Below are 25,577 nucleotides of genomic sequence, written 5' to 3' on the forward strand. Positions count from 1 at the left end.
CGGTGTAGCGCTGCTTTCCTGTCGACCTCGGTCACACTCTGACTCACGAGCGTCCATTGCATGGCAGGATGGTGGCAGGAGACTCCTCCTCGTGTCCTGCTAGGCTACGACTCTTTTGGAGTCAACTGCATGTCAGTTTTGTTCGCTCCTCCAGCTTTCGCCTGCTTTTGATTACAATGCTGGTTATGTTCTCACCCTCGAGTGTGAGTGCCAGTGTGTGTGTGGCAGCCTCGTCCTGCTGGATCCTGAATCCTGGATCCTGGCATCGTTTGCCTCTGATAACACGTTAAGTGCGCTTGTTTATCCAGCAAGATAATTTGGACAAGTGTCACCTCTCGGATTTTCACGCGTCGGCTCAAAAATAAAAAGTAACCCCGGCGAAAATGTCGCAACTTTTCTGAAATATGTATGCAAGCATGCAGGTCCCCCGAAACTAACTAACTGGCTGCAGTTGGGGGTTAACTGCTGGATCAGGTGCAACTCCTGGCTCGGATTTTGGAATGGGTTTGGTTGTGGGTCCGGGAGTGGGTTCTAGTCCGCGCTTGTCTCATTTTATTTTGCGGTGCCCGCCGTAATTTCGCCAGCCAACCGTTTTCGTGGCATATTTTTTGTTTTTCGGCAGAGGGGCATACGCGTAATTGGTGTTTGTGGTTAGTTTCGGGTTGGATCCCGCACCAGAAGGTGGATGTCACCTGGTGGCAGGATGGGTGTTGCACTTTAATGTTGGCTTAGGCTGATGTATAGAGCAGGGATCTAAAGTCCAAGTAGTGTAGATGAAATATCTTTAAATTTTTAGATTATATGTAGTTCTGCTATTTATAATCAAAAATCGAAATGATTTAGTTTAATGGATATTAAGGAAATGAAAACTTAACATGTTTTTGTTAAAATATATATTTAAGAAAACTATATAGTATATACTATAGTGTATACTATATAGGATATACTCTTATTATAGTATAACAAGAAACACCAATGCGAATTACCAATGTTCCAATTTTATTTGATATTGATTCACTTCTTGGTATTGTATGTTTAAATATGAGTTTTTCGGTTTTAATGCTTAAATCAAACAAAATCTTTTCACTTTTTATGAAAATACCTTAACATATAAGTATAACATAGAATGTTTGATCCTACTTACATTTTCAGAAAAGTATAAACTTATCCCTTTCATGTAGCACCAATAATTAAAAAAGTAATAAAAATATGTAATTTCAGTGACCACAAATGAATACCACCTTTATTGGTTTCAGGAAATAATAATCAAATTGTTGTTATTTTGTGGGTAGTAGAAGAAGATTTCTATTTAAGTGCCAAACATTTGATGAAACCTACAATTTCAGTTGTTTTGGGATTATTCTCATTAAAGGGGTTTTGTAACTAAGGTATGCCAAAGATGTAGCAAAAGACCAGTATACTGTTAGATGAGAGTGCTCTACTACATTGTCTACGTTTGGCTTAGGAACAATTTGATTCTCAACTTTCGGGCATTGTGGAAAATCCGAGCTCACCTGACCATCACAATGCCGTGCCAAAATTAACCCACATTAACCGGAGTCAAGTTGAAATCGAGAACACAATGGCCCCGGAAAAATGCGCATGTCCAACCGAATCCCTGACGCATGCAACATTTTTTGACAGCAATCAGATGTTTTGGAATGTTGGCGCCCAGACGCACACACATCGAAGAGCTGGCAAACGCTCACACAGACGCCAGAGCTTTGTTTTTGTTAACCTTGCCTAACGACGAATGGCGAAAACAAAACAAAACCGTGGAGAGGCCAAAGCGAGAGACCAAAAAGTAAGGTGCACGTGCAGAGAGAGAAAATGCTGTTAGCTGCGCATGGGCAGAAAATCCGCTGAATGGAAATGGGAGAGAAGCGGAAAAGTCAGAGAGCGGGGCAAAAGCTTCTTTTTAGCCTGCCTTTCGGGGCGTCCAGGATTCCGAGATTGTGGCCAAGTCATTACGTTCGAACGTCAGTAGTTGGAACAAGGACGCGTTACGTGCAGAATCCCCAGCGCGCAGTCTTGAGAATCGCATGAAAATCGCCTCAGCGCGTTGTCATTTAGCGGTTAAATTTAGAAATTAATTAAATATGCAGCAATATAAAAATATAAAAATTTATTCCGAAATCCAATCGAAGGAGTTTTGAGTGCTCTAGTGCGTACAGTGTGTTCTTGTGAGTTTTTCCACAAAGGAAAATTGTGCCAAATCAGCAGATAGTCGTTACGTATACGCAACGTGTGCGGAGTGTTGTTTTATTGATTGCCCGCAGTCAAGCCACACTTAAACAAAAAGGAAAATGCTGATGAAACAGTGAAGATTTAAAGAGCAGCAGCCTCTTTTCCGAGGCCTGGGCAGTGAAATGTGTGCAGCTGACAGTCAAGGTCGCCGACGCCTCATGTCACCAACAAAAACATAAGGATCTACGGAGCGAAGAATAAAAAACAATAATAATAAAAACAAACGAAGCATTTTCGCAGGCAGTTCGAAGTCATCAGCAGCTCATCAACGAAGCGAACTTAAAGTAAGCAAAGTGCCAAGTCAGTCAAAAAAATCGAAAATTCCTTACGTGCCACATTTGCAAGGCAGGGGACAACCCGGTGTGGAAAGGAGGTAATCCGACCGAGAAAGGCTGCCCTCCTTGGTGTGTGTGTCTGCGTGTGTGTATCAGTGTGTGCAAGCTTATCTCCTCGGTTAGACACACACACACACACGTATACATTATGTACTCTATATAAAGGCGGATATATATAGAGGGAGGGCAATCCTTAAGCCGGCTACAAAGACAAGTCTGCAGGCAGCCTCTTGTCGCTGGATTTTTGTATTCTTTTTTTTTTTGTTTTTGGTTTTTGTATTTTGTAGGACAACGAACCGAGTATCAACTGTTGGATTATTTTTGTATTGGTTATTTTCGTGCGCCCCGGCTGACATAGTTTTTGGCTTTTGTCTATTATTTGCGGCCTGTGACTGCATTACAGGTAGGCCTGCCAAACGAACTTTGAGACAGGTCAGGGCACAGATTTCCGGGCCGAGTGCTTGAGTAATGAAAATGTGGCTTTCTGCTTTGTTTTCGAGTCTCTGTGGCAGGCAAATTCTTAATGGAATTGAGTGGATAACACTCACGGGTGGGTCTGTGGGAAAGGATAAGGCTGTATGATTAGTACTGAAAAGTGCCAGTCAATGGAGTTTTAATATTGGAAATTTGAGCTGAGATGTGAAGTTTAAGTTTATTTCTGATTAATTTGGAAACAAACATACTCAAAAGTCTTTTAAAAACAAAAGTATAGGAAAATAAAAATATAGCAAGTGAACTATTAAAAAACTCTTTCATTTATATGTTAGTTTTTCTTGAAACGGTTTGGAAACAAAAAGCGGCTAGAGTCCTCAAGGAAGTCACAGGGTTCTGAGAATTACTTACTTCTAAAATGGTTAACTTCTTCTGCTTTTCATGGAAATGACATCAAATAAATTCCTGTAATATATTTAATGTGTAATGTTTTTAGAAGGAGTCCCGAAACTTTTCTGCTTATCAATGTACTCTCAACTCGTCTCAAGTTAATTTCGCTTTAAAGATTGTTGATGACGAGCCATTATGCGGTATCTACATTCGCCCCTGTTTAACTTTGTCATTGTACAAGTACGAGAAAGGGGAGGAGAACATCAACTCACATCAACTGGATGTTCACGCCCACGTGGCGTATGAGTTATGCATTATGGCTTGCCGCTCCGAGACTTTCCCCAAATATATTTTCATCATGCCAGGCACTTTGTTTGCTCTACGCATTACGACAAATATTTGCCCATCGGACAACATATTCTTGCGTTGTCTTCTGGGTTTTTCTTCTGTATTTTGTTCTGTTTTTATTTTTTTTTTCTGTGTTTTTGTGTTTTTATACTTGTTTGTTACTTTGGCTTGTGGGCCGTGCGAGAACGAGGTCAGAGCTAAAATCTAAGCCGTAAGCTCTAGCCAAAACAGCTGATGTCAGCAGAAAATGTGTGCACGTAACGTGTTTTTGTTTTAGACTCTCCAGAGAAATGCACAGAAATAAAATTTTGAGTTTTATATTTGATTTCATGATTATTTCGTTAAAAGCTTAGTAAAAGTACAAGAAAATGCTAAGCATTAGGTAAATTGAATATTTATTTATGGAGAAGTTGAAGCGGCACTTTCCATAAGTAATCATTTTATGTGTCAAACATCTTTTGATGGTTCTTAGAACTTCAGATGTAATTTGCAGCTGTTTATGAGTGCTTTTAGTGAGATGCCCTCCATACCAATGCTGCAACTCAATGATGGTTTTTCCAAGTGCAGAGGCAGACATACAAGTCAACGAAATGTGGGTGTGGCAATGTAGGTAGTTCTCCAACAGCCACTCGACCATGGCCGAGAGCAGTGTCAAAGACTTTTTGCGGGCTTTGATTTATCAGGAGAGTGCACCCCGCAGGCGACTGCTGCAGCCCACCCACTCGGGCCCACGCTCGTGGACCAGTTCCGAGTTCTCTGGCATAAATTAAGTGTTTATTTTGGCTTCAGCTGGGATATCGTTACATTTTATGCATGCCAAACTCCCCCGACTGGTCATCATAAATTTGTTTTCTGTTGTCAGCCTTTAGGCGTTACTTGCAGTGTGTGCCAGCGTGTGTGTGCGAGTCTGTGTGGAGAAATGAAAGTGTGCCAAATCGGAAAAGGAAGTGTTCGAAACTGAGGAAAGTACACCCATTGATTTTATTCGGTTAGGATCTACGGAAATTTATTACTGCATTGTTGTTTTAAAACTAATTTATAAAAATATTGTAAGGGTAATTACTCATTGTCGAGTTTAATATTCATTTAAGATTAAAAGCATTTTTCAGAATAATATTTATTGGCCTACAAACATTTAGTTTACATGATTTATTGGGGAGTACTGTAAGGATAGTTTGTGTCCTTGTGATCAGACGGTAAACAGCTTATTTTCCACCTGCTAAATCTGCAAAAATGAGATTGGACTCTAATGCCTAACTGTCAAACTCTGAAAATTACATACAGTCCTCCTTGTTCTTTATAAAATTGCCCTCTTTACTTTATTCGAGAGAATCTTAAGCCAAATAATTGTTCATTTTCATAGGTGTTTTTAGTTTTTCTTTTCCATGATTTTTTTTAATCCAAAAAAGTATGCAATAGGCAAGGATTGTAGCTTAATTAAGGAAAGTTTTCTTACAAATGCCGCTATTCGATGGATGATTTATCTATTAAAGTTTATTTTAAATATAAAAACAACTTTTTTAGAATTTTTTAAAAGTTACTTTTTAATTTGTAAATTTCTCCTTTGATACATGAAATCCCTTATACTTTCCAAAAAAGAGAATAACAGATGTACCCAAACGAAAAGGGTATTTCGAGCAGCTCTATTAATATGACTAATAAACATTTGTGTTGCCACTTGGCCGCACACACAAGATTCATGTTATTTATATAAGCTTCTTCCATATTTAAAGCTAATGCCGTATGCACATTTCAATCTGGAAACCGGAAAAAGCGAAAAAGGAGTGAAAGGTGGCGGGGGAAAAAGGAAACTCTCGCTGATTTATGTGCTAGTTTTCCTGGCGATTTCTCGCTTTTTTTCTGCGCTTTCCTTTTTTTCGTTTCTGCCCTCTCTAACTAGTTTTTGAGAGTTGTGCAGCAGCATTTTACTCCAATTAAATTTTCATGCCATATGAGCATTTCGCACAGCAACTGGGACAACAGCAACAACAAGGACGAGAGTGGCACACAACGCGACGCTATTTTCAATTTCCGCTGCACAGAAGTACAGAAAGGAATGCGATTTTTAACACAATTTCACTTTGGCCAGCTAACAACAGGCTGCGAGAGTGCCACTGTGTGAGTACTTGGCATAGAAAACGTTGACGACTAGAAACAACAGACCCAGACCCCATCGAAAGCCGAAAACCCATACCCATTCATACTCATTCCCATAGCAAAAGCCGACCAATTCCATCCGACTCGAAACCCGACGACCCGACACATCGACCCAGAAAAGCCCTTCGCCTCACTCACCGACTGACAGTTCAAGTCAAAATGCCCTTTTATTGAGATTTAAGCATTTTTGGGTCATTTCCGAATTGTGTTTGCGCAACAGAGAGATAGACACTGGCGGAGTGAGACGGCATGGCCGGCGTTTAAATATTAAAAACCTTGTAGCGAAACTACTAGCAAGCCCGAAAAAATCAATAGACAACAGCGGCCAGAGTTGAAGGCTAAACGTGGCCCCTACAAAAATACAAAATACAAAATACGAAAAAAGGAACATTAAGCCAACAACCAAAATGGGCATTTTGCATGCATAGATACATGAGAGCGACCGGCGAAGGATAGCCACACATGATGGAAAAGGATACACATGCCTGCGAAAAAATGAAACAATGAAAAAAGGATGTAAAGCTGAAAAAGTTTTTAAAAAGCTTGTTTTATTGGCATTTAGCCTCAGCTTGTTTGAGAACACAATATAACATGATATTGTAATGTAAATAGTTAAGCCAACACTGTTCTTTCTATATTTTTTTTGGTTTGGGTTGGGAGGAAAGTATTCTGACAGAAGTGGAAAGGCCTTGCAATTGATTTTAAGTTTAAAAGGTATTTCTGTATGTTAAAAGGGTAATAATGGTATCCTCTTTCGAATTTATCCAAATTAAATGTTTGATCTTTGCAATAATAGGATTATCCTTCTGAAAATACTTTTAATTCCTAGAATAAACTAGAAATATATAAAAAGGGCATTTCTGTGTCATCCAGCCTAAGTGATTATTCCACATCAGACCCGAATTCCGCTTATAACATCAATCAAATTTAAGTATCAGACACATGTAGCACACGGCTATCTAGAAGCGGAACCAGGATCCATTTGCTGGCCAACATATCAAATGTGAATTACCATAATGTGGCCGACATTTTATTCGGGGCTTCCGTGATACTGGTACTTTCACTTTGACTTTCAGCAACCGCAGCTATTTGATGGGCCCCTCTTCCTTCCACTTTCGGCTGCTCTTGGCCCTCTCGCGTGTGTGGGTTTAATATATCGCGGCCTTATGATGTTCGTACTGGTGTTTGCTCTTTGCCTTGCATGCTGAAAATGGAACTCGGAACTGGGAACTCAGAACTTTCGGGGTAAAAGCAAATTACATGTGAGTTTAGACCCCGTTTTTCCACAGCCGTTATGCCCATTTTTGCAGTCGCTTCAAGGCCACAATAGCGGTCAGGCCGTAGTCGGTCAAAGTTGGTTGCTGTTTGGGTTTAGCTTTGCAATTATATTGTACTGTGTTTCCTTCTTTTTCGTTTGTTTTTTTTTTGTTGGGAGGGGCCAACTCTCGGCTCTAATGAAAAATGTTAGCAGGCAGAGCGGCTGCTTTTCATGTTTTCATAAATAATTAAATTTCTCGTTTTGTTTGGCCTTTGTGTGCAGCGCGAGCGGAATAAAAAATGAAATTGAAATGGGCACAGGGTCGCCACTAATTAGGACCGTATTTCACTGGACTCTCCGCTCCCAGGGCGGATGCATTAAATTTGCAGAGAAAGCGGAGTGAAAGCGATGGCGCAAGTTCGAGGGTCTCGATTCAAGTTCCTTCTTGTCAAGTTGCTGTTGCCAATTATGCAAAGTTTGGTCGGACTCAACTTGACGTGGCCAATTGCAAATTGAAGCACTTGGCCTGGCTTTTCCATGTTTCGGTGAATTTGTTCTCGTTCAGTTTAGTGCCCCCAATGGCCATTTGACAAAATAAGATACAGAAAATTGAAACAAAGGTTGTATTGCAGCTATACAAGAATTTTCACCTTTTGCTACTTTAATAAAAGCAGTTGGTTGCTAAACAACCGCAAGATTGATATAAATTGGGAATTTTCATTTGCTGGTAGTTTTTGAGGGACAATTGAAAATTATTCCTGAGTGAGACTGAAATAAAAAATTACTTAGTTGGTACTTTCATCCCTTAATTAAATATTATTTTCACTTCATTTAACTTTTAGCCCTATTTTTGCCTTTGGTTAATCTATCTAGTAGCCTGTTAGTTTTATCAGTCTTATTGCAGAACTTAAAAATATTAAAAATTAGTTAGTATAATAAAATGGCATTAATGTTCAGTAAAATGTTGAGAAATACTATTTATGTGTTCTTGGCTTCTACGATTAATTGTTTTAATAAATCAAATCAAATCAAAAACAAATAAAAATCAAACAAAATTACATAGAAAGTGAATTTTTCTATTAGGAAACAAAATATTTTGATAAAGGAGAATAAATAGTTCATTGATTAAAATTGCTAGCGAAACTTCGTCACCTGACATTTTTGTTAGACAGCCAACTTTTCGCATTGTCAGCTCGGTCACAATTACCCAAAGCAACTGAACAATCTGTAAGGGAATATATAAAACTTTGTCCTGATTAAATCGATGACAACCTTTTCCGGCGAGTTTCGTTTTTCCTTTCGTGGCTCGAGTAGGTTGTTTTCTATGCTTTTTTTTCTAAAACGAAATTGAACTGTGCCATTGGCAGGCCCAAGAGGGCTGTTGTTTGTTGTTGGTAGTTACACTGGTCCTCCGGCCACGCCCCCTTTCTCCTTGGAGAGATGTAACTTCTACGGGCTCCTACGTGTCCGTTGCGCTCTGTTTGCGTGAGCCGAAGAAATGCAAGGACCTCTGCGTCTGCGGCTCCTTCTCTTTGGCTTTTCGATTTTTTTTTCACTCACATGCCATTTCATTTTCCGGCGTTTCTATTTCACTTTATTTTTAGTTTTGTGGCGGCCAAAGTTTATAAGTTTCGCAGAATTTTGTGCTGTGCCATCGGTTTTGGCCGTTGTCCCAGAAGTCAAGCATCAATTTGATCAACTCTTGGCGCCAGTCTTTAATATGTTTTCAATTTTTTCTCTCTTTTATGCGAAGACATTTGCCGCTTTCCTCATATTTCGAGAAAAACCTCAACTAGTTTATTGTTTTTATGGCTCGGAGCTTGTTACACGCCATTTAGTTTCACTCTGCATATGGAAAGGGATGGGGAAAATGTTTGCAAGAGCGACAGCAAATGCGAGATGCGAAATGAGAAAATATTTCGACTGCGCTTAAGAATCCTCCTGCAGACTGCAATACTTTCTTTCCCACACACACACACACCACCACAGACATGACATGAAGTTCGGTATGAATTCGCAGACAAAGTTAGTTTGGGAAACGAATTTTCTTGGTCACAGCAATTGCTTTTTGTGTCTCGACTTGTTTTCATTGCTGAGCAGCTAATTTGAAAGTTTTTCCCAGAAATGGCAAATCAAAAGATTGATGCTGGACAAATTGCAAAAGTCACATAAATTTCATTGGATTCGATATGGAAATCAATTCCTCGCATACTAAATATTATTTTATTAAAGTAAATTCAAATTTAAGCTGGACAAATATTTTCCGCTGCCGCACATTTTAGTTTGGCGATTGTTCGATCACAAAATCCGGCCAACTGGCAGCAATTGTTATCGCTCGTCCTTGGTTTGTGGCTGTCAAAAAAATGCCATCAATTAATTTTAAAAGTGGAATTATGAATGACAAAAACTACATATAAGCCCGTTTATGGGTCCGCAAACAGTAAAAGAATTTAAATGAAAAGTGCTAGCCGGCCCCAAAGCAAATTTGAAATAGTTTTTCTGTGTATTCTGCGTTTTTTGTTTGCCGTAATTTGATTTGCATAAAAACTAAATAAATTGCCAAGATAAAACTTCACAAAGCTGTGACAGCAAGTGCTCAGACAAACGAAAAAAGAGATACGTGACACTCGCTTACTGGCCACAGAAATCAAGTGCCAATAAATACCAAAAATTGTACCATAAACACGCTTCTGGCCAAAAAGTGCACTGTTGGAATCTGAAACGAGTGGATATCAAACATCAAACTGGTTCATAAACCATCGATTGGCATGGGGAAAAGGCATATGCGCTCTTCTCATATTTATTCACTTTCAAAAATGTAAAGTATTTAATTGGAATTGATTTCTGTTGACTTCGATGTTTGAGGCTGTAAATATAAAAGAAACATTATTGGATTGACAAATATTTGGTTAGGTATTCAGCTTAATAAAGAAGAGGGCAAATAAAATTATTTTTCAATAAGTTGCAACAATGAGTAGCTTATGAAGTGTTGGAAATGAGAAATATACAAATTTTAAGGAAAGTTTTAATAACATATTTAATAATTCATACATTTAAGCATCTTATAAAGACCGCAATGGAATTTATGGCATACTCTCTCACCCAATTACGAACTCTCCACTTTTCACTTTCTCCGCCTGCCAGTCTCTGGTGGAAATTTCCTTTTCTAATAGGCGCCAATAACGCTTTGGTTGCACGCTGCCCAAAAACTAGGCCATAGAATACAACAAAAACAGACGAAGACAAAAATTGAGGACGTCGGCGTTCCTCGTTTTTTTTCTCGCCTCCCCCATGATCACCCAGCTTTTCCTCAGCATTTTCCCCCTTTCTTCCGCGGGAGGTTGTCAAGTGGCTGCTTCAGAACTCACTGTTCTGAGCAATGTGGGCTAAGTTGGGCTCTGCTCCTCGTCTATTGATTGCATTAAAGGCGGTGAAACTGGGGAAACCGACGAAATATTACGTATACGTACATTAAAATTCAATTTACGTCCGTTCGATTCAGCAGCTGCCGTCTGACAGTTTGAACTTTAATTAAAGCCACCAACGACAGGGTGATAAAGGTTATTGATTAGGAAACATGGCCGAGCAGTAGAATTGGCAGGCACGTGTGCCAGTACATATAAACGGTAGGAAAAGTCCCTGCGAAATCAACACATCCACCAACGCTGCATAGAGGGACTTAATCAAACAAAAACAGGGAATGAAGTAAATGTCGCTAATGTAATTTATTGTTCAAGTCGTTGCCACAAATTGATATGACATTTTTCGGTGATAAGGTTACTTTACCTTCAGTGGGTTAATTAAGAGGTGTAAATAACGTTTCGGGAAAGATTATATTATTAGCACATATATGAAAATATTGATTCATGGATTTGTGTGAAATGTTAATCTAGTCAAAATATCTTGTCTTAAGATAAGATTTTAAAGCTGCCTAAAAGTATGCAGTAGAAAGCCGTGACAGGCATAGACTTGACTACTTTTTTGACTTCTGCGATAGCCATTATATCTCATTTTATAAGGTGTGAAACAACCTAAAAGCATATTTTGAGTTTATTACTTAATTATTTTAAATCCTACTAACGGTTTTAACAGTTTTCACAACACAAAAGGTCAAATGAGCCTAAGTACAAAAAAGTAAGATATTTCACTTCATAAAGGCTAACATATTAATATTTCCTTCAAACGAACTCTCTTCTCAGAAGCCATTTCTTGAAGTGGTTGTACATTAAGACACTGCGTATTCAGGTGCAAGACATTGCCAAAATTTTTGACTAATTAAGCCATTCAGCAGCGCAGAGGTGAGTAGGAGGCGGCTTCGTGGTTGTCTGACATTCTGGCCGTAATGTTCGGGTGACACGCAAACACGTAGACAATCAACGCCATCAGAGGCAATGACAATGGGGATCCCAGACATTTCGGGCCGAAACTGAATAATTCCGAGACTGGGGCTTAGCATATTTGAAAGTTTTGTCGCAGCACCCCGAATGGCTGTTACTGCTACTGTCATTATTATAGTTATTTGTCAGCATTAGTGCAGTTGGAAAGTGGCGCTGACTAAACAAATTAGCACATTTTCATGTTGTTATGCAATGGAATTGCTAGTTTCCGTTCTGCCTGCCTTGGCGTTTGCCTTTGCAGGTGACAACCAGGTGAAGTGTCCTAATGAAGGTAACAGCCAAATGGGCTGTGGCCATTAGTTGGGCAGGGTGGCTTTCGCATTTTGGGTTGCTTAATGAGGAGCGTTTCACAAATGGGGGATGGAAATCTGTGAAAATTGGGTCGGGATTATCCCCGATGGGGTTGCCATGGCTTAATTCTCTGCATATTTCCGAAAAATTGCTAAATAAGTGGGCCTAGTGCCTCGTGTTGTTTGTTATCCTGCGAAAGTGGATTGGTTTTGAAGTGAACAATGAAGATCATTAAATTGGTCGCTGTTTTGGGCAAAGAGCTGGTACAGCTCATATATTGTTAATATAACTTAACTAATAAGCATTTTATTAAGCTTAAATCAGACTTTTAGATCTATTCAAGAATATTTTGCTTGATTTTTGCAATTGTTTTTTACATTTCAATTTATATCATAAACTGGCTTGCTTTTCTCCCAACTTTTATTAAAAATTTCTCCCGAATATTTCATTAAATTGAGTTATAAAAAAGTCATGAACCAAATTAATTGTGTTACCTTTCATAGGCGAAACTATATAAAAACGGTGCTAGAAAATGTAATCAACTCGAATTTCAATCAGCCATTAAATTAAAAAACCCTCCCCAGCTAGTTATGCACATTTTACAGTCGCTGTTTTATGGCAGAAAACATTCCCCAGATTCCCCCAGTTTTCCCGTTCTGTTTACATTCTGTCAGGTCCTCCTCTGCCATTTTCACAGCTAGCCAGCTTGCCAGCTTGCCAGCTTGCCACCTTGCCTTCCTATGCTTTTAATTAAAGCCACAAAAATGCAGCACACGAGAGGAAAGGAAGAAAAAGAGACACGTTTTACTGCAACCAATTAAACCATAACGCATACATTATAATTTTATTTTTATTTTAATATTTATGTGTTTTCCGCTATGCGCCCCAAGTGAGTACCTGACTATGAGCCATGGCCTGAGAGAGAGTGTGTGTGTGTGTCATAAAACGGCGCCCAATTACTTAAAACTAACGAAAAATCCCCCACCTATGTCCCCAGATCCCTGAAGCCATAGAGTTTTCCTTTCGTAAATATAAATATCACACCTTTACGCCCACTCGCCCCCAAATATCCGTTTTAATATGTATGTGTAGATATATCCTAGTTTTCCTCGAAGACAATGAAACCAACTACAACCACATAGCTCTGCCGTGTAGTGCAGTGTATTCCGAGTAATCAAAAATGCAAATCGAGCCCATGAATTTCGAATTAGTTTTTAGCCTGGCCAGGACATGGAAGGCAACATGGCCGGGGGAGTGTTTAGGCCACGCGGATTTTAGGCTAACGAACACACGTACTCGACTACGGCCGTATCTTTCGCCTCCCCGCAGCTGTACGTGTAACAAATTTGTATCAGTTAGGCCGTGGCCAGGAGGATTGGATCCTCCGATTCGTTTCCCGCCAGCGTTTACCTGGTTTACCTGGTATACCTGCTCCAGCGTAACCAAAACCTACAGAACGCGGAAAAAAGGAGGGAAAGTACACGAAAATAGTTCACGGCATTGCGCGTGGGGCAGCGGTGGAATACAAAGAGGTGGTTGCGTGAGGCCAATTAAATGCTGCGTATTTGTACCGCCCGAAACGAAAGTGCACTGAAAAAAATACACTACAACTTTGGCATATCTGTAACATAACAGCTATTAGGCGAATTCGGTTTACATTCATTGCTTAACTTACTTTTTAAGGAAACATAACTAAAGCAAGTTACTACTACAAGGAGTAGTCTTTCAGAGAGTTGCCTTTAAATAATAAATATTTTTGGACATACTATATTGTAATATAAATTAGTATTTAACCCCCTACCACACTCACGCAGTCATCTCTGTGATCCCGAACGAGGCTTGAATCGTACTGAGGCCTGTGATTTGTGACCTCTGTTGGTTTCTGACTCAGGATCATCCCGTGCCAGTGCTCTCCATCCCATCTCCATTTTCCCCAATGTACGTGACGCGCATTTCCGCAAGTCTGCCTATCAAATATAAAGTGCCAGCAATTTATATTTCAACGCAGCGGAAAGTGGAGGGCGGCAGAGGAATTCTGGCAGTCAAAGCCAAGCAAATCAATGTAAATATTTTTAAGGAAAACGCCACAGAGGAGGGGAAACCGAAAGGTTAAAGCGATTGCGGACTGGAAAATGCAGGCCGAGTCAAGAACTGCATTTGTCGGCTTTCGAAAGCTTTCCTTTCCCCCTTTTTTCCGATTTTCGTTTTTCGTTTTCGTTTTTTCGGTTGGCTTCTGCTTCCTCAGCCCACTCCCAGTGGCATTTTCAATTTTACTTTATATGCAAATTTGGCATTTTGTAGCAACTGCTGCCATTGATAGCTCTCAGTTCCCCATTTTTGCCAGTCTCCGCTATATTTTTCAGTTTGTTTCCGTAACCCATTCCGGGTCTGGGTCTTTAAGCCAGCTTTACTTGGGGCTGCCATTGCATTTGAATTTCTATAAATTTTTCATTTTCCATTTAGTTGCAGTGCCACACCACAAAATAAAACCGAACATTTCTTCCCAACACAAACTAAATCCCCCAAAAACTCTTTCTATGTGTTTACGGCTGTTTTTCTTTAATTTGAAATATATTTTTGGGTGAATTTTCCAACCAACCTATGGCACACATTGTTGGAGCTATGCAAATAAATAGAATATCCCCAAATGGTGGATTAAAGCTTTTAGTTCTCTTGAATTCTTCAAGAAACTTTTGATAGTTTAATTTAAATGACAATTTTAAGTTTTGGACTTAATCTGGTTTTAATATTAACTCATTTTATCTAATACTTCTTTTCTGAAATCATTCATTTTAAATAAAAAAGCCCTGGATCTTGTATTTCTCCTCAAATATCCCATTAAACTTCCCGACCTATATATCTTCCTGATTAAGGAGTAATCAATACAGGGCCCGTTTTTAACGCAGAGAAGTAGTAAATGTGCTATAAATAGACCCTAAAACTATGGCACTCAGGCACGTCGTATTCATAGGCCACCTAAAAGCAGCATTTTCCCACCAACTGCCATTAATCTTGGATACTCCCAAAGCCGCCACACGTAGGAGAGGATTTTAGCCCCCCAGAACCCTCAGTACCCCCTGAAGCCCCTACATCCCATGGCCACACACTAATAGCACTCTGATGCTGCTAACAAAGTCTAAAAATCCAACCGAAAACTGTTTGCCATCGCCTGACTCGGTCGCCGCCGCTGGCGATGGGCAAAAGTGTCAAAGTGCTAAAGTATGTTCAAAGATTCATAAGATTAAATGCAAAAGCCTATGCCGCGCCATCTCTTTCCCTTGTCTGTGGTGCTATCTCGGTTTGTCCTTGCGGTGTCTGGGAGAGAGCTAAGTTCTGCCAATAATAGGTAAGCCAGACTTGGGAAAACAATATCAAATTCCAGAAATTTCTTAGGTAAAAAATAACAAAATGGTTAAATGCTTGAAAACTAGTAGCTAAAGGCTGGCAATTCTAAAGATTTGATTGAAAGAAGAAGTATGATTAAGTCACCAGACAAAAAAAGACTTCCTAAGACATTCCCCTATTATTTCTATTAAACACATGTCAGACGTGGCGTATGCGCAATGTGTATGTGTACGCCCAAGACGATGTGGAACTCATTATGCCCAGTTCGAAGGAGGCAAAAGATGCAAACGAAATGAAATGGAAGGAGAGAAAATCCAAGGAAAAGAAAAGCCATGTCTAGTCCTGGCGCCGAAGGCTACCGACGACGTCTGGCCAGTCCTTGAACTCACCTCGAGATTTTCATTTGGCCTAGGCCAATGCATTATGCTCCCTGCATTAGCTGGGGCCAGAAGTTCATTGCCCTAGGGCTTTTCATTTTTTTACTGCTTCCTCTTTTTTGTAAAAGAAATTATATGCAGAGATAGCGTGAATTTCAATTTTCACAGCCTGCCTCGCCATTCTTTCTCCGTTTTGGAATGCCTCGGCGTTGTGAGCGCGAGAAATTTAAATTGAAAATGCAAAATGCTCATATGCAATTTGTTTGGAAGAAAAGCCGAGGGTGCAGGGGCTTTGGCCCTTTTTACAGTTTGCCGGGCATAAAAATCCACGACGGTCTACATTGTTGTCAGTTTGTAGCTTTGGCTACAATCGTTTGCTTTACGACCACGCCCACAATCACACACACCCACACACATGCTGGCAGGACAAGAGCATTTGGCATTTTATGCGAAATGTTTCCTCTGCGAAGGAGCCGTCGGGATTCGGCATTATAGTTGTATGAGATCCAGGGCCCCTCCTCCTTCGGCCACCGATTCCAACTTTAGCTGCAAATTCCCGCCATTCCACTCTCTGACCCGGCTCGGCTTTAAAATTAAGTTTACATTTTTAATGTGCAAAAAGTCTCGGCCCCTTCGCTTTCGCAACTGCGTCAGTTTTATGTTTGCCAACTTTAATGGTCATGACTTTTGGTATTTTCGCTCGCAAGTTGATAGTCAGCATGAGAAATAGTTCATAGAGACATAAAGTACAGGAGTATGTGGCAGATAAGTCATATCATATGGCAGATGATATAGGGAAGTAAAATATGTCAGTTGGATGAAGTCACCACAAGGGAGTTTGATTAAATTCCTGTTCAGAGAAGTGGAACATGGTTAACAGCAAACTTATCCTCTTTTATCTGTTTTTTTCCAAGAAACTGTAAAGTTTTATCTATTTCTTTATTGTTGCTAAACAAAGGGTTAATATTTTCGTTAATTATTTTTTTTGATAGTTTCTAGAATACGTCAAGGTTTATTAAATATGGTTTTGAAGATTTAAGCTCATTATTTATCTCAACAATTAATGCTTATTAGCTTTATAACAAATGTTAAGCATATAAAAAAAATAAACTGATTAACGTTCAAGTATGCACCCATAAAATTAATGATAGATTTGAGATAAAACAATAATTATTATTTGGTTCATTTAAAATATGTTTTAAGTTAATTTATTATTTGAATTATTTGAATTAACAATAATAATATTCGTGGCAAACAGTCTATCATTTTTATAGTTTGACCTTTCTTGGGCGTTTCTTATAGTTTTCAAATTACTCTATGTGGCATTAAAAATCTCATTTCTATGATTTGTTTATGCCCAAATTAGGTGTACTTTCCCAGTTTCCAATCAGCTTCTAAGACAGATTATTACTCATATTTTCTCAGCACAATAACTCCCCTTTTATTGATAACATAACTCTAGTCTGCAAAACTACTTTTTCGTTTGATTAATTCGCCTTAGCTGATTCCCAATTATATATATTAGTCATACGTTGTCCGTGGCCAAGTTCATCAGGGCGTGTAACCATTATCCCTACTTCTCTTACTCCCCCTGAGTCACCCTACTTGATTGAGCCGCGTTGGCCAAATCACGTTGCAATTGCCACAGACGAAGCTGGAGCGCAAACGAGAGGAGAAACGAGACTCATTAGACCGAAGCGTGATGCGTGACACCAACTTTAAATTGTGCAAAGACAGGCGACAGGCCCTCCGCCATGCCCTCCTCCGCATCCTTGCTCCCCATTTCCCATTTCCATCACATTGCAGCGTAATCTTGGCCATTACTCAAAAAGTAGCTTCGCACGTAGACAACGAATGAAAAAAGAGAAGCGCGGAAAAAATCGCAGCCATTGCTACACCTGGGAAAATTTCACAATTCATTCACAATTCGTCATTTCATTTAAATTTTTATCATAAAATTCTTTAATTAAGAAAGGAAAGAACTAGAATTAGATTTATAAACAATTAATATGATTTTAGTTTAAGTCTGTCTAAAAATCTATCCTAAATGCATTCGAATGTTGGCTTGAAATTAATGAAAACTTGTGACAAAATTAGTTGCCTACACTAAGATGACAAACTGTTTTCTTCTTTTATCGCTCACTTAATTATTAATTACTCAGAGGAAAACTTGAATTGTTCCTACCTTAAAAAAAAGGTATTATTTAAGCTTTCGGGATTGCTAAGATATGTAGAACAGGCTTCAGAGTTTATTTTCCATCTCTAAATGTTTCATTATACTCATAACAGTATTAACAGTTAAGAATACGAATATTTAAATAAATGGCGGATTAGTTTTCATATTTATTGTTGCCTCAGCTCTCAGCTGGAAATTTCTAAAAATGTTTTTGCTGGTGTATCCTGGACTCTGCGGGTGACATTCGTAGTCTGTTTGTGTTTGTGTTGCCGTTTTGCCCGGCAGCGCCTCCTACCACCCATCTACCCACCCAGAAACTCCAACCTCTCGGTCTTGCCCCTCTGTCATTGCCACAGTCGCCTGGCTGCTGGCTTTGAAATCAGAATCCACTGGAACTCCCCTGTGCCTCTCCTAATGGCTTTGTTATGCTAATTTCTTGACGCCTGCTGGCCATTCGAGTCGCCTTTTGGCCCTCTTTCGGCCGGCTTTTGATGCTGTTTCTTATTAATTTAATTATAAATATTATTCTTTTTTCGGTTGTTGTTTTTTGGTGGCAATTGCCCCACTACCAGGAAATGGAAAAACAGAAATGGCCACATTTTCAGCGTGATTTTAAACTTTTTGTCGGGCAAAGATTTCTAATTTCAGTTTCCCACTGGGAAAAATTTAAGTTCTACATGGTTACTGTTTATAGAAATTATTTAAATTTACTAAAATTATAAAAATAAATAATGGCCTTATAGTTATAGTTTCTGACTGCAATCTGTAAAATAATAAATTTCTTCACTGTTTTCATTCTGTCCCCAAACTATCAAAATCAATCAGTTTTTCCACAAACAATAAAACAATTTCAGCAACATTTCAGACAGAAACATTTTCCAATATATAAATTATGGCTTTTCCTTGAAAGCCAAACAATTGAGATATCCGATTCTTTTTTTCCTGTGGTCTATTAGCATTCACTTTTCTGGCCCAGATGCGTTTATTTACTGCTGCAGGAGTAAAGGACATCGTTTTCATTGGCTTTTCCCAGTTTCCTTCACGTACTCGTAGTGCCTGCTGAAAAAGTGAAACTCTGTCATTTGGTAAAGGGGACTTAGCTGGAAAGCCTTTCATAAGCATCGCATAAATTCTTTGTCAATTGTGGCAAATTCTTAGCCATCCAGTTGGTCAGTCGTCCTGTAGTTTTCTGTCTCTCTGTCTATCTTTTTCTACTCCATCTCTCCCTTTCTAATTGTGGCATGTGTGTGCTGGTGAAGTCTTCAAATTGTAACTAGGATTTGATTGTGCCAAGGCAGGGGAGTACATTGATTGGATTAGCTCTGGAAGGGCGACTGCATGTGGCCATAAATGAAATGAAAGACCTTTAAGCCCTGACAAGCTGTAGGATGCAGGTGGCCAAAACGTATTCGTGTAATTGAGGATTTTTTGTACAAGCGGTAACTATGAAAGTGAAAGGATAGAGTGGGTTTTTCATCGTTGGGGTTTCAAAGGTGAAAGGAAAAACTATTATTAGGTTTCCAATTAATATTATGCATTTTCAATTTCTTAGTATACCCAAGAGGAAAAGCTATGACCTATTTAACAATTTTCTTTTCTACTGCCAAGTTTATTTTTTGGTTAAATAGAGCTCTCAGTGTTATCGTGTCTTGTATTTGTTTGAGTATTCTCCTGGAAGTTGCTCACTCAATGTTTCTTCTTTGGAGGTTCTTCCATTGTTGTTAGCCTTCTTTCTGCCTTTCTCTCTCCTTTTGCCTGTTCTCTGGCCTTGGATGGTCCTGTTTGCTGGCATGTGGCTTAGGAATGGCTTACAAGCCGCTTCCCTGTTTTTTCCTGGCTCTGCTTTTGACCCGAGGGATGAGGGATGGTTGTTGATGCAGCAACCGATTATCCTCCGACTTCCCTTGCCCATCTCTGGTTATTATCCTTCCAGCTCGGCAGCAGCCTTATTCATGATTTCCAGCTGCTTGTAACTGCATTCTTAAGCTCAATCAAACAGGAAGTTGGGCGAATATGCATTGCATTAGGTGGGCGATATTCCTATTTTTGTGGATGTTCGGCCGAAAAACCTGAGGAGTTTTATAATTAAAATTCCCCGAGCCCGGAATCCCTTTGGCACATATGTAGTTGCATTCCCCTACAGAATTTAAATGTCCTTTTACCAGAACTCCTGTGGGTGTGTGCTCGACGTTCAAGTGAAACTTTAGACATAAAAGCCAGACCCCTTGAAATGCCTTTTTTCTGTGTCCACCCTTTCGGGCCTCATTGTTGTTGCTGGCTAAGACCGTGCAGACATTTGGACCTAACTACTTGAAGTTTTATGCCCCGTTTCTTTACTCCTTTTTTTCCCCGTTTTTTTTTTTGCCCTGCACATGGAAGACTTTATGACGCATACGTGTGGGCTCCTTTGGGCGCATATTGAAAACTCAGCATTGTTATGACTTTGAAACAAACTGAGGGCGAAAGCATCTTTTCTCCTTAGTCCTCAACTTAATGGCAGGTGCAAGGAAAAAATGCGAGCGAGAAAAAAGGCTGGAAAAGCGAGCAGGAATAAAACTGTTATCGGTCTGCGTGCTCAGAAGCGCACTTGATTGCTCAAATCCTTTGTGTATCCCCTTTTAAGCCTTTTGTTTTCCATTATGCGCCGGAAGTGCTGTAAACACTTCAGCGCAGGACACCAGCCACAGCCACAGCAACAATAACAGTAGCCCGGAAGAACTAAAAGGGCAAGGAGAAGTCCAAGTCCAAGACGCCGTCTCGAGCGGCACTTTTCCCTACACAACAGAGTTCGCTTGATATTCAGAGAAAGGAATGAAAAATAGAAAGGAAAATAAATTTGCATAGCTGAAATATTTAAAAAAGTATTTTAAAGGAAAAGAAATTTTATAAAAGTAAAAGTGTTATGGATTTATTTTTCCGATATATTTCTACTCCTAAAATATCGATATATATATATATATTTATATTTTAGAAATCCCAATTAGACTGCAAGTTTATTTTTTCACTTCCCGAAATATATTTCGTTTATAATGTAAGAAGTTAGAAAAACTAAGAGGCGAATTCCAAGCTGGCACTTGGCAGCTGGCCGACATTTTTAATAAAAATAAAGCAGAAGATGGCTCACGGAAATAAAGCATAATAATGTGGCATGACAATCCCGCAGTTGGAGGAAAAATAGTCAAGGAGACAGGGAAAAGCGACGCGTGCCAAACGGGAAAACACTCATAGCGCTTGGCTCCCCATTTTCCCGGTCCCGGTCCTTTTCTTCGGAGTAGGACCCTCGTGGCTTTCTGCTGTCAATATGTTTCCCGCTCGACTTGTGCTATAATTGTAGCTTCCCTCTCGTGTGTGTGTGAGTCGGCGAGGTTAAGGATGGAATGGAGATAATGCCAACCGGGACACTTCCAGTTACTTAGCCCAAGAAACTGGGGAGCTTCTGCTGCTCGGGGACCGAAGGACTAACTCCGAAGTCGGGCGTTTTGCTCCCTTCTTTGTTCCTGTTGTTTTTAGAAACTTACAAGTGGCCAAGGAGAAATATCCCAACTGAAGCTAAAATAATTAGCTGGGGGCTAAGCAGAAATTGCAGAAAAATGAGAAGGCCACAAGGGGCAGTTTGCAGAGATGAAAGGAGGAAGTGGGTGGCAGGGATAAGACAAAGGGAAATAATTTAAAACAAAGCCAGGTGAGGGAATTCTTAAAGGTTTCAACGAATGATTTATGAAAGAAGGAAAGTACATTTAAGAAGAAGAAGAAGAAGATACTTTATGGCTAAAGTTGTCATGAAGTAACTTAAAATGGCTAGCAACTAAACTAGAAAGTTTAATGTCTATTTTGTGTAGAAGTATCAATGTGCCACCTAAGTTTTCAGATATATAATACTTTTTACATGCTACTAAAGCTTTATGAGTTGACCTTTGTACTCCTCACAAGTGAACTTTGAAACTTAAAGGGTAAACACTCACAACTCCATCGCTGCGATTTGTGTTTGCTTTCTGATCTGCGAGGAGAACTGACGGGGTGAACATCCCCCTGTCTGTTCAAATTCGCACCACTCATCTAGGTCAGGCGGCGGTCGTTTCCTCCGACTCACAGTCATCTCATTTTCCGGTTGACAGGAGCGCTTTGATTCCAGCACATCACCTGACAATTTGTTGACTCAACTAATCTCCTTCCTCCCGCCACCCTTCCGCCCATTTCAGATGCCCAGGATGGGGAGACGTCACAAACACTGCCGTCACCGGTTGTGCGGTTCATCTTCATCTCCGCTGCAGCGGCTGGTGGAGCTGCAGCTACTCCTGCCAGCGGTCCTGGTCGTCCTGCTGGCCACCACCCTAGGACTCGCCTGCCGCGTCTCCGAGTTCTCCTGCAAGGGCAGCGGGAACAGCGGCACCATCTGCGTGCCCCTGGACAAATACTGCGACGGACGCAGCGATTGCGCCGATGGCAGCGATGAGCCCAAACATTGCTCCGGTGAGTGAATGCCGCCAGCTGTCGTCCGCCTCTCTGGTGGAAGGGGTTAACAAATAGTACAGTAAACAATCGAAAGAGGGGACTGGGGGATAGCAGTATGCACTTAATTATAAAATGTGGAGCTTCTTTTGACTATGGATTCCATTTTGTTTTAAGTTCTGAAAGGATTCCAATTTTGTGATACAATTAACTAAATCAAAGGATTGGAATGTCTACTCTTTCGATTGTTTACTGTAGTTTACATAACCGTACATCCAACTCAAATTCCACATCTTCTCCCCACTCCGACAGTCTGCAATCGTACATATTATGGCGATATCGGACGCACCTATGCCATAAAAGTGCCAACGCCACAGTGGAATAAATTGCCCTTCCTCTGTCACTTGACATTCACAGCATCCGGTCATGATCAAGGCGACATTGTCCAGGTGAGTAGGGGTTGACAGTGGTGCCCGTTTGACAGTGATGGGCATTCTCTAGGGACCCGTACTTAAGAAGATACCAATGTAGTCAATTTCCGACCTTTCTAACTTTTAAATAGTCTAAGCATTACGATTTTTAAGTAACGAAAACTTTTATTAATATTAAGAAAGAGATTTTTAAACATACTTACGTATTTAATATTATTTTATAGCAACGAATCTCTTATTTGCTTTGCAATATTTACATTACTGGATTGTCTACATTTTATTTTTAGGATAGAAGATGGGAAGGATCTCAGTATGGGAAAACAAGTAGTTTAATACCTTCACCAAAAACCACTAACAGACTTTAATCGTACTATTTCTTAATCCTATTATTATATTACACATTTTAAACTTATCAAACTAAGGTTAAATGTGATATCAAGTTAAGCTAACGTGTATCAGCTAAGGTTATCGGCTGTTTGGGTCTTTTACATTTATACTTATAGAGAAAAGAAAATAAGTTTTCGTTGACTGTGCTAATACAGACAAGCCAGTGGAGTGTGTGCCCAGTTCGTGTTGTTGTCCACAGTCCACTGTCCAGAGTGTCTACTGTCCTCTGTACACTATCCGCTGTCCGTTTGTTGGCTTTAGTGCGCCGTAGGCCAAAGATTAGCCGTGCGTCAGCGGAATAAAAGTGCAATGCACACACACACATATGCTCTCGAGGGCAGCAGGACGCTGGTCCTGCAGGAGGAGTGCACTCTAACGGGACACATCCAGCCATACACGCACACATTCGCTACCACGAGACAGCGACACGCACAAATGCACCGCCGTGAAATATTCCGAGACACATCCCCCGTTTCCAACAATGGCAACCCGATTCGCACATATCACAGGAGGAGCTGTCCGTGCTCGCCAGCCGGGCAAGGTATGTGGATTCCATATGGAAAGGCACCGGGTATCGGCACCACGAGTAAGCCGATAAAATAGAACGATTATTGGTTGAACTTAATAGAAATTAATGATATTAAATTAAATAATTTTATTTATTGCGCTTTTTAATAGGAATTTACTATTATCATCTCCTAAAATGATTTCAAAAATGCACCTAATTTTCTTTTAAAGAAAACATTTATTTTAAAATATTATCGTTAATAATATTTATTTATGTATAAATCTAAGTATCCATTATTGCCATTTAGATCCATAAATCGATAATAAAATAATATTCTTTTCTGACTTGGTTTTAAAAAATTTTAATTTAAGTCTCTAGAACCATTTCCACGCAATTTTGTTAATCATTTAATTTATACAAACGAAATGAAACGAAATTTTGGTGTTTAGAAATCAATTAAAGTTGCCTACTCAGGATTACTTATTTAAATATCAGAATACTACAGCTTAGAAATCTAAAATAAAAACATGAAAACGTAACCTGAACTTAAAAAAAACGGCTTGTTTAATGGTCAACATTTCAAGAATGAAATGTGATACAGAAAAGGTCAGATCAAAACTAACTATAAAGGATTCCTTCTAGTCCACATCCCCATGATGGTCTAAGGGTATTTTGAAATCTATATGTATGCCTTTCTCGCTGTCTCCCATCCCCATTCATTGTTGTTAGGTAGAATGTCTCCATTTCTCGCCTTGGCGGCATATCTCCTGACATTTTTGGGGGCTCTGGCATTCGGTGCGTGCTTAATTAGGACTCCCAGCGATTGCAGTTGGAGCCCAGCCATCCTGCCTGCTCTTTAAATGGCACCGAAGCTCTTTAAAAAGCCTTTGGGGACACCGAAAAAGCGGGATAAATAGGAAGGAAAAAGATGCAGGAACTGTGGGGGAAATAGGCAAACAAATCGGAAAGCTCAGGGGAAGGGGAACCACCCACGTTGACAATGAAATTAGACACGCTTCAAAACATTTTTGGCGAGCTGTCAGAGAAACGTCAATTTCAATTTCGAAAATAATTGATTTCCCCTGCAATTTGCGTAAACATCGCAATGAGCAGTTGAGTCCCAGGAAGTGGTAGTCAGCAAATCTGTTCCCCTTCTCCAAGGCTGCCATGCCATTTGCTCCTTAAATTTCACCAATCCGCTTGGGAGTCTCGCCCATATTCGAGTTTGTACATTTGAATAAGTTTCCCGGATGATGTATGCAAAATGTTCCTTCGTGGGCTTTGCACCTTGCACAAATCTGTCATGCATAAGTTATAACTTTTTATTTTGTGTTTCCGAATTTGTAGACCACTTTTTTGCTATAACGTGGGTGCACCTGGAGAAATAGAGGAATAATATTAAAAAATTAACTTGAATATCATAAGCTTACCAAGTTATTGTAGCAAAAAGTAAAAAGGTGTGAGCTGCAAGTTGTGATCTGCAAAGTGTTAATGCTGAAGTTAAGGATTTAAGATATTTATTGAGTTAAGAAAGGGTCACAAAACGATATCTCATGCACGTTAGGGCTAGTCCTATAAGGACAGGCTCCTCGACATTTCGACAAAGATAAGTTTTTGTAACAATAATTTAATATTTTTAGAGTTAAAAAATAAAACAAACATTTCAGTGTACATTTTCTTCTTCGTCGTAGCATATAAATCATGCGGTTGGCTTTGCGAGGCTTCCCTGGGTTTTCCCGCTTTCCCACTTTGCGTTCGATTTTTATATATACGTATATATACTTTTTTTGCTTCTCACTCGGGTGCGTCTGTGTGGGAAATTGCTTGAAATAATAATGTTAGACATCGGCGCGGACGAGGACCAGGGAGCCGATGTTGTTGCCGCTGTCTGTTTGTACATATTGATTGATGATTGTCAGCCGGAGTCCCAGACCTTCGTAGAAGGGAGAAGTTTAAATTGCCTGGGACTCAGTCAGTTACCCATGGGCTAATTTTTAATGGAAATACCTTAACCCGGGCTCCGCAATATGTTTGCTTTAATCAAATAGC

The 25,577-nt window shown here is 39.8% G+C and overlaps 1 protein-coding gene across 2 annotated transcripts in view; it reads left to right on the top strand.

The window, feature by feature from the left end:
* Nucleotides 1–1,994: 1,994 nt before the first annotated feature.
* Nucleotides 1,995–25,577, top strand: part of LOC108108599 — a 68,331-nt gene continuing 44,748 nt past the window's right edge. For both annotated transcript variants that reach the window (XR_001772476.1, XM_017216696.1), the window contains exons 1-3: nt 1,995–2,531; nt 21,953–22,223; nt 22,515–22,651. Coding sequence is in view for 1 of the 2 variants with exons in the window: in XM_017216696.1 (XP_017072185.1) it covers nt 21,953–22,223; nt 22,515–22,651 (408 nt within the window). In the remaining variant the exon portion in view is untranslated. The remainder of the gene's footprint in view (nt 2,532–21,952; nt 22,224–22,514; nt 22,652–25,577) is intronic.

The sequence above is a fragment of the Drosophila eugracilis genome, unplaced genomic scaffold (genome assembly GCF_018153835.1).
Source record: "Drosophila eugracilis isolate 14026-0451.02 unplaced genomic scaffold, ASM1815383v1 contig_2154, whole genome shotgun sequence".
Taxonomy (NCBI): domain Eukaryota; kingdom Metazoa; phylum Arthropoda; class Insecta; order Diptera; family Drosophilidae; genus Drosophila; species Drosophila eugracilis.